Source organism: Montipora capricornis, chromosome 10, assembly GCF_036669925.1.
Source record: "Montipora capricornis isolate CH-2021 chromosome 10, ASM3666992v2, whole genome shotgun sequence".
In the NCBI taxonomy this organism is placed as follows: Eukaryota; Metazoa; Cnidaria; class Anthozoa; order Scleractinia; family Acroporidae; genus Montipora; species Montipora capricornis.
Genome location: NC_090892.1, coordinates 10,474,503 through 10,484,502, shown reverse-complemented (window position 1 = coordinate 10,484,502; position 10,000 = coordinate 10,474,503). Strand labels below are relative to the sequence as shown.

The window sequence follows — 10,000 nt, the reverse complement described above, 5'->3', positions numbered from 1 at the left end:
AGAGAAAGCAGAGAAGAAAGGATTTTCCTCTCTCGTGAAAGATGCGCATAAATTTGCAGAGGAGTTGGGGACAACTTTGACTCTGGAGCCTGCTGAGTCATCGTGCAGTTCTCAAAGCAACCCCGAGAAGAAGATTACAGGTTATCATGTAAAGCTGCAACTAAGAAAGCTGTATGTGCTGGGCTAGAAAACAAAGTACAGGATCAGAAGTGACAGGGTCGCCTTGTAAGTAGTAGATGGAACGATGATCAATTAAGAAAACGATGCTGTTTTGCTTGGCTAAGCGAGTGGAGTTGTGCACCTACCCATACGGTTGCAGGAGTAATGGAGTTATACGAACAGCTCTGGCCAACACGAATCTACTCGGCCTATAAGATGGGCACATCTGACCAGAATAACATCATGTGCAGGATGTGTGGGAAAGCCCCGGAATGCATTGCGCATGTGCTAGCCGGGTGTCCATCTTTAGCGCAGACCAAGTATATGGAGAGACATAACGCGGCACTGAAAGTGTTGTTCTTCGAGATCCTCAGAGTCCTTGATCTAAATGAGACTGTCTCACGCGCATTGAGCCAAAACCACTGTATGAATCTACCCAAGCGCAGGCTTTCTGGGATGTCCCAGTCTATGAAGAGCATACTACGGAGCGGGCCAATAAAGTAGATGCGTGCATTATTGATCACAAGGAAAAGAAAGTACTGTTAGTGGAATTGAGTTGCCCGTGGATTGACAACCGCGAGAAGAAAGAGGATGAAAAGATGGAAATGTACGGACCCCTACGCTTCGAACTTATCAAGCGTTACCCGAACTATAAGATCGTACAACTTAACGTCATCATGGACTTACTGGGTGGTTGGTCGAAGGAACGTGAAGTGCAGATGAACAGGATCGATATCTTCGGCTCACGTACACTTGACATTTTGAAGAGGATGCAAAAGGCGGTACTGTCGAGCTCCTTAAACATCGCTCGCACCTTCAAAGTCATAACCAAGTGAACTTGATCAAGGACAGATGATACTTACTCAAGAGGGAACCTGTTTATTTAGATTAGTTTTGATTTTGTAATTTCTTTTACTTTTGGATTTTAAGGCTTAGGATTAAGATTTTAACGCAAATTCTTGTCAGCGACATAGGTCACGCGGTGCGCCCTATTGAGCTTATTCTAGTAGCATTCATACGTTTTATACTGCTATAATAATAATAATAATAATAATAATAATAATAATAATAATAATAATACATTTCTATGGCGCCCTATTCTAGAGCTCTAAGGCGCTTTACAATAAAATGTAGGGTTAGGGTTAACTTAGTAAATTATAAATTCAAATACAAATACAAAAGCAAATTCAACTACAAATTAAAATAGCACTTAAAAAGATAGGTTTTAAGATTGCTTTTAAAAGATGTAAGATTTGGACTACATTTTACATTTTCTGGAAGATTATTCCAAAGTTTAAGAGCGCAAACCGAAAAAGCACGATCACCATAAAAGTTTAACCTAGATCTAGGTGTCACTAACAAGTTCATGGTTGCAAATCGTACACTCCTAGATGGCTTGTAAGTTTGTAACAGATCACGAATATAGCTAGGACTAAATTATTTAAAGCTTTAAAAGTTAACAGTAAGATTTAAAAAATAATCCTCTGCTCCACGGGAAGCCAGTGTAGTTTTCTCCGTAAAGGAGTTATATTTTCATGTTTAGCACCACATAGGATCAGATGCGCTGCACAGTTCTGAACTAACTGAAGTCTATGAATCAAGTGTTTTGGAAGTCCGTATAAAAGAGAGTTACAGTTGTCCAATCAACACATTACGAAAGCATGCACTAACATTTTGGTGTTTTCAGCTAACAAAAACGTCCTAATACGAGAGATATTACGAATGTGAAAAAAAGGCTGATTTACAAATGGCAGTAACTTGACGATCCATGTTCATTTTATTGTCAAAAATTACACCTATGTTGCTGGCAAACTGAAGAGGGTTTTATAGCTGACCCATCAACCCCTGTGAAAGAGAGGAGCTGAGAGACTGGATAATGCCGCGATCCAATGACCAAAAGCTCTGTCTTGTCACCATTAAGTTTAAGTTTGTTCAAGGCAGACATCCATGTTGCAATATCACGTAAACATGCTTCAATTCTGGGCACAATAACAGGCGAATCAGAGTCGAACGAAAAATGAACCTGAGAATCATCAGCGTAGAAATGAAAGTTCGTATTATGTCTTCTTATAAAGTCACCAAGAGGGGACGTATACAAAAGATATAAACAATTGACTCCAAAAAATAGACGTTTCTCTTCGTAGGTATTTAGGGTGTTTTTTACGCCGGTATTTAAAGGCAATGCTGGGATTCCGCATTATCACAAAAAAAAAAAAAAAAAGACTCAGGAAAATGCCTCGGATTTCCTCTGCCCTGGAAACGTAAGCCACTAAGTTTACTGCTGTTGCAGGATCAATGAGATTAAAAAAAAGAATATAAATTAACCCTTTAACACTTAAACCGGCTTAAACCGGCCAGGTCATTTTACTCGTCAATAGGTTAAGTTAAATCTATGCCGCTTTCTATGAGTGATCTATAAGTATGGATATTATTATGGATTAGAATATTATGGATATTGCTCTAGCACAAGGGACATAACTTTAGGTGTACTTGTATTTATAAAATCGCCTACCTTCGGCACTGCAGAGCACTGTGGCAGACATACATGCTGATGATACTACGATTAGTTACTCCACTGACTACAAGGTAACACCTCAGACTCTTAGTGATAGTCTCCAATCTAATTTGGATATATCGCAGAAGTGGTCAGATAATAACAAAATGATTCTCAAGGAAACGAAGACCAAAGCAATGCTTGCTACCCGTAAATGGATTAAGAAAAGAATGATAAACCAGGCGTTGCATGTTAAGGAGGTTCGCGCCCATTGCTACTGCGCATTTTTTCGCGCATGTCACGCACACGTCGTGGGTCGCAGACCACGAAGGTAAACACGATGCTAAGGGTGCGTTCGATTGACCCTATTCCGGAATAAGAATACGTGACTGGAGTGATGGTTTAAAACGTATGTCTGGCAGACCTACATGCTGATGATACTACGATTAGTTACTCCACTGAGTACAAGGTAGCACCTCAGACTCTTGGTGATAGTCTCCAATCTAATTTGGATAGATCACAGAAGTGGTCAGATAATAACAAAATGATCCTCAAGGAAACGAAGACCAAAGCAATGGACGATAAGCCGGAGGTCCCGTCTCACAACCCTTCAATGTTCATAATCCTGTGGGATGTAAAAGAACCCGTACACTTGTCGCAAAGAGTAGGGTATGTAGTTCCCGGTGTTGTGGTCTGTCGTCTGTGATGTATCATGGTTGGGAGGGTAAATGCTCGGAGATATTAGCTACACCAAGCTACTCTAAAAATCGAAGGTAAATAAAGATATGATATGATGCCTCTACTCTGTGGTCGGCGTGCTCCATTGGGAATTTGCAGAGGGTTGTTAGTCTCTACAAGCGTTGGCTACGCGTTATTCTTGACACTGACACAAGAGCGAACAGTTCTGAATTATTTGAGAAATTAAATTGGCTTCCACTGCAGCTTGAGGTGAAAGCAAACATCATTATTCTAGTTTACAAACGTATGTATGGACAAAGGCCAAGCTACATGAACGATTTAGTGGTATTAAATTCAGACATAAATGATAGACTTAGTCCAAATTTTCTAAAGAAGATTGAGTGAGTACATAGTTTTGAAAAGGCTTTTGTTGATTTTTATTCATCTTCTTTGTTCATTTAGTATTTTACTTTAGTTTTTAATTGTTATCTTATTGTACTCTGTGTATAGTTTAATTGTAATTTTAAACTACTGTTAACTGAATGCCGCGGGCTTATTAGTTTTTACTGTTTTGCGTTACCCTCTTGAAATAAAGTTTACTAATATTATTATTATTATTATTATTTAACTTTGTGGAAAGTTTATGTTCGAAACTTTATAAAAACGCTTGAATTAAACAGGAGAAATTTCATGATCAAAATTTATTATACACGGTATCAAACAAAGTTGTCAAAGATATATATGAAGTAGGTGTGATAGATAGTTTGCCACTGATATTTGTGTATGGAGGCTTTATTAGCGCATATGGTGTTAAAAAGGGTTCATTATTCCTCTGTGCTCACTATTCCTCTGTGCCCAGTGTTCCTGTGTACTGTTCCTCGCGGTCATATATGAAAAGTGATGATGTCACTGGACACTGGACATGAATCCTAAAAGGGGTGTGTCTAAAATCACAGAGTACTATTGACTGCACATTCTCGGTCGGTGGTGACACAGGGAAGGAATGGGAGACAGAGTTACTCCTCAAATTTAAATGAACTCAGATATGAATACTTCTGCATTTCGTTATGAACTCTTTCTTTCTGATTCTGTGACCAAGCTACTGTTTTCCTTGTGTGAGATGGTCTAGCGAAAAGAATCTTTTCTGTTTGAGCAAGATAGTTGTCATCACATGTAACGGAGAGGAAGAAGCAAATTCTCTTCATCGTCTCTTTGGGCTTTGATATCAGGTCATGGCTCATGACGTTCAATACCGCATCGCCGTATTCGTATAGGATTCTTTCATTTGTCTCGATCAACTCAAAGAAGGACTTGATTGCCCCATCTAAAGCTCCTGGTTTGTCGATCTGGTTAAAAAGGAAAACATCATGGTATTACTGATATATCCAACATTTCATTTGATCTGCAAGTATTCGAGGCAACCGCCGACTTTTAGCATAAGCTACTTATTCTTGCGCTTGTCCTTGCGTCGCTAGTGAAAACCGGGCTTTAGGCATCGGGATACCGTTCCGGAGGTCGCGCGTTTGAACCTCGGCCAGGAAACACTTGGAGTCTTAAAATAACTGGGGAGGAAACGCAGGTTTTTTATTTAATCTGGAAATGGTCAGAGTTCCCAACTTGTCTAGCATAACGACCACTATAAATCGAAGGCCTCCCACAACCCTTGCTAGTATTCAAACTGTGTAGGACATCAGGGAACCAACTCACAGTTTGAATGAGTAGGGAGCGTGGTGTCCGATGTTGTGGCCACTCCCTACCCAGGACAAGAGAAACTTCCACTTCATTAATTGACTGTAAACTGAGTAATAAGCATTATGGCCAGCCTTACCACCCCACCCCCTCCCCCTCCTCCAAAAAGAATTGTAAATTAGTGGGCCTATATACCCCGTAGGGAGTAGCTCATAAATATACTTCTCCTCATGAGCACACTTCCACTCATTGAAGCTACATCGGGAATTACTAGAGGATTGCTTCCTTGCTTAATATTTAGTTATTCATGTCGTTATCCCCAAACCTTGGTTTCTCCATCATTGACTTGAAGTCTTGCATTATACAGTCTCAACACCCAAGTTGAAATGACATCGAAAGGATTTCTAATGACATGTAGAAACTTTAATGGGATACCAACTGTCTCGTTGATTTCTTTCAGGATTTTAAATTTTTCAGGTTTCTCGGTTAGCTCCATAGTGGTCCCACCTCCCTTTTTGTCTCCGATGACCTGCAAGTGAAAGAAATAAGACAATTTTGAGTTTTCTTCGTGTCTTGGAATATAGTCTGACCATTCAATGCACTTACACAGAGTGAAAGAGTCCTTTATGAAGGTACACGTTATTTAACGTCGGAAGTTCCTTTACTCTCTAGAGAGTATTCTCCCAGGAAGCCGACGGGAAGTGCTCTTTAATTTAAAACTGAGTAGAAGGCAGTGAAGCTCAGTGGTTAGGGCGATTGCCTTGAGATCCGGAGATCCCAGGTTCAAGACACGTTCTGACCACTGGTTGAACTTGTCCCAGGTAGTACCTGGTTGAATTTCCTGGCTACACTTGTAAATAGCCAACTGGTTTGCCTCCGGCCAGTTGGTATTCTTAAAAGTTGTTCTGTTCGATGGTCGGAGACATTAGCCATTATAGGTACTCTAAAAATCCGTGGGTAAATAATGATACTTATTTAATTTTACTTTTTACCTTGAAGTAATCCCCCAGCTACCTTAACAACTGCTTTAATTATAACATAAAACTAAAAGAGAAAATAAATTCTTCTTATTTTCATATTGTCCGATCGTTTCCATTCTGTATTTACTCCGTCTTGTTTCAACTGCAAAACGTTAGCAAGGGATGTACAACTGGATTGGAGGAGCGCCGTTAAAATTTAACTGAGAGAAAATAAGATTGCGTGTTGTGTGCGAAAGTAGTCTTCAAGTTGTCCTCAATATTTATGGTAATTTTACGTTGTTGAATTGCGACGGAGACTGAAGAATTAAAACGCATGCCGCACGTGTGCGCGTGTAGCAAGTACGAAAGGTCTAAACTCAAAATGTAACTAAATTTCTGTATCCACTATTGTAAGTTTTACGCGATTATTCCATCTCCTTCACGTCATGCAATGTGGCTGAAGTATCCTAAAAATTAATTGTCCATCGCTGTCGTCAAAAATATGCTATTTTCTTCACTGTGTTACCTGGAAACTGCATTTCTCTTAGTCAAACAGAATGGAGCACCAACACTAGTCGTTGTTGTTACCCAGGAAAGGATACAGGAGACAGGAGGTCATTAGAGAGCTTACGAAACGACGACGCCGACAGCAACGACGACGCTACAAAACAATAGGTTTTGTGAGAAAAAAACAATGGCTCTGCACGCTCTGCACGTGCATTTTACATTTTGGTACATTTCTGTTTTTGTCATCTCCTAAATGACGACGTGAAATGACCAAATTCAAGGTTCTGTGGAGGACGTTAGCACATGGCGAGGAATTTTCAGCGCTTCCAACCCAAACATACCAGTTTATTCCTCGACGGTTACAACACATTTTTAACGTGAAACGACATGAAATGGTTTCGTAGTGATATGAATAGCGCGAACTTGAACTTGAAGTCCTCGTAGCTGTTGTCGTCCTCGTTTCGTACTCAAACTGGACGTCGTTATTTTAATAACTGGAAGGCTTATTAAAATCCTTTACCCTGTCACCCCTGAACCGGCCAGAACCGGTCATACTTAGTATTTTCAGGAACCCATGGCTCGGAGCATACAACTCCCATACTGCGCCTATGTCACGGTATTTTTACAGACCCATCAATTTTTACAGAATTAACTGATCAGAGTGTAATGAGAAGTGCTAGTTTTGCACCCCATATGAACCATGTGAGCGTTAGCCCTACTAATGGAAATGGGCCCACACAAGGACAGAGAAAAACTCTGACCAGGGTGGGAATTGAACCCACTACCCGGCTTCGGGTTAGATCACCGCTGCTCTACGGTCTCTACCGACTGAGGTACAAGGTCAGACGGGAGCAGGCCGTGGGAACTGAAGATCTTAAAGTCACGGCAATGGCCACTGTGTACAAGTACAACGAAGGGTTACGTTTTTACAAACGTTCGCCGTGTAGCACTGTATATTTCAACAGAATTAACTGATTAGAGCGTAATGAGAAGTGGTAGTTTTGTACCCCATATGAACCATGTGAACCATTTCCTTAGTAGGGCTAACGCTCACATGGTTCATATGGGGTACAAAACTAGCACTTCTCGTTACACTCTAATCAGTTAATTCCATCTATTTTAGACTACCTTTTCCAAAAAAACCAAACGCAGTTCCGGTTCGATGACCCTATGACGTTAGGTTAGTTTCTTGTAATTGGTCATCAGGCTCCTGAGGGAGTCTCATTCGCTGGAAATTCAATCTAAAAATAAATCGGTCTGTGAAAAATCCGTGACATGAACACAATGGATTTGTAGGCTCCAGGTCGTGGGTTCCTGGTATTTTACTCTGTCTAAAGCCTGACGATTTTACTCGTCAATGGGGAACCCCCAGGAGTCAATGGGTTAAGCAAACACACCAGGATGGCTTGATGGCCACCATTCCATTCTACTGACTTACCTTTATTTTGCCATTGAAAGATCCTTGCCACGCTCCTGGAACGTTGTAAGAGTAGATACCATCGTCGAGAAAAGCAGGGTCTTTTGCTCGACTGCCAAATGTCGCTTGCCATGTGGACAAAGAGTGCAAATTGTAAAATAGAAGATATTTTTGCATACCAGAATTTTTCAGTACGTCGTCTCGGTAAATATCCCATTTTTCAATGATATGATACTCGTGAGGAATGATGATTTGCGGGTGTGCGTCCAAAAGGGCACCAACAAGACTGTGTGAGCTTCGAGGGTATCCGATGAACATTAGGAATGTGTCAACTCCATCGTAAAGCTTGGAGAGCTCTTTTTTGTTTTCAGGGAGACCTCCAGGAATACATAGAGAGCCACCTGAAGCTGCGTGTTCGTTGGGATCTGTAAAACAAAGGCAAGAGTTGAAAAGGATAAGCCACATCTGTAAGCGCAAGAGAACAGCTATTGAATTTCCCACCGTGCAAGCCGCCCACTGGAAAGTATTTCCTAGAGGATAGTAGCTACAAGGAATGAGAATTTACAAATTATTGGTGTCATTTTGTCATTTTAGCGCATTGCCGCGTGGACATTTCTCGAAACATTACAGCAAACCTTTTTTCATCTCAGGATATAGATTACATAAATTTCTCGATGATGCTGGAGAAGAGAGCCCCCTTTGAAATGGCTCATTGGTTTCAAATGTCGCGAAGATGCTTCCGGCATAAAAGGAGAGGACATAGTACCTTGCAGGGGTTGACATTTGTGAGTCATTTTTCAACCTACTGACAACGGGTAGAGAGCTACCCGAAAGCAATTCAGTGGTCGGAATACTTAGTTTGTCTTTGTTGTTGTTGTTGTTGTTGTTGTTGAAGTCTCCAGTCCTTTCAATTGCCATGGAAGTCTGTATCCATTTTATTGTGACGGTCGCTCGCCATTTTGGATGATCATCGAATTCTTGCTGCAGCAAGGGGCAGGTTTATTCCTTTTTCCTTACTTTTACGCCAGTCCTTGTGTTGAGAAGTAGTGTTTGGACAATACAAGTCATCAGAAGTTTCAGTTTCCGAGTCGTGTTCAATTAAAGCAAGGGACTTAAAGATAAATTTGTATAATATACTTACTTGAAAGTGATGGAAACGAAGGCATCGACGTAACGTTGTGTGAGCTTTGAGATTGACGCCACAAGTGATACACAGAAGCGAGAAATAAAATTATTCCGGCAAAGGCAAATATCGTTCCTGACTGGTATTTCGTGAAACAGGTAAAACGACGTCTCGTTCCTGCTCTCTGCATCCCCGTCAGAAAGCTTAATTTAATTTCAATCGAAAGTCTGCTGAAACAAAAAAACACAAACAATAATCTCAACTTTTCTGGAGAAAATACTGTTAAATGTTTGGAGGGTTCTTTGTGAAAACCCCATAGTCGTTTTTGCATTGTCAATTCTTATCTGCTCTTGGCAAATGGGTAATAAAATCACTCTTAAATTAAAGTTTGAGCCTGTGCTCAAAAGGGGCGGTAGACTCCTTTTTTCCACCTAAGCGGATCAGTATTCTGGGAAACCTAGGGAGTACTGGGGACCAATCGCGAATCAAGTGCCCGCGATCCTTTGATCAGCGTCGAAACATCATGGCGGTATCGACAAGATTTCCCTCCGGTTTTGTTAAAGTTCCAGTGAGGTTTTATAGAACCGGGGAGGATTCTTGTTTCGAAAGGCATAGAACGGCAGGGTCACTTTCAGCCGTTCAAAGCAATCAAGCGTGGCAGCCGTAAAAAAAAAACAAAACATTTCTTTCCCATGTGAATATAATGGCAAAAATTAAGTCGAAAATTTCGGGTTTTTTTCTCAGTAGTCTCAAGAACCATAATGGGAAATGGTCCCATTATGGCTCTTGGTAGTCTTCTGACATCTTCGTCAGTCTTCCGTGCGATAGTCTTCGGAAATCTTGAAATGATCGGAAACGGTCAAAAAATGGCCGAAAACTCATTGATATACTAAACAAAGTATCATGGCCATTTTGGGGCCGTTTTTGTTTCTTTCTTGAAAAAAAATTTTTTAATGTTAGTGTTAAAATGCCTA

At 40.6% G+C, this 10,000-nt stretch overlaps 1 protein-coding gene across 4 annotated transcripts in view; it reads right to left on the bottom strand.

Moving 5' to 3' along the window:
• Positions 1-4,022: 4,022 nt before the first annotated feature.
• LOC138019951 (uncharacterized) overlaps positions 4,023-10,000 on the bottom strand; it is a 7,922-nt gene continuing 1,944 nt past the window's right edge. For 2 of the 4 annotated variants that reach the window (XM_068866927.1, XM_068866925.1), the window contains exons 2-5: positions 9,045-9,253; positions 7,925-8,328; positions 5,346-5,549; positions 4,023-4,677 (exon numbers count right to left, since the gene is read on the bottom strand). In XM_068866927.1, the coding sequence (XP_068723028.1) occupies positions 4,348-4,677; positions 5,346-5,549; positions 7,925-8,328; positions 9,045-9,216 (1,110 nt within the window). In that variant the 5' untranslated portion in view covers positions 9,217-9,253 and the 3' untranslated portion in view covers positions 4,023-4,347. Of the gene's footprint in view, positions 4,678-5,345; positions 5,550-7,924; positions 8,329-9,044; positions 9,257-10,000 lie in introns of all 4 variants that reach the window. The other 2 variants (XM_068866928.1, XM_068866926.1) reach the window with 1 other exon arrangement.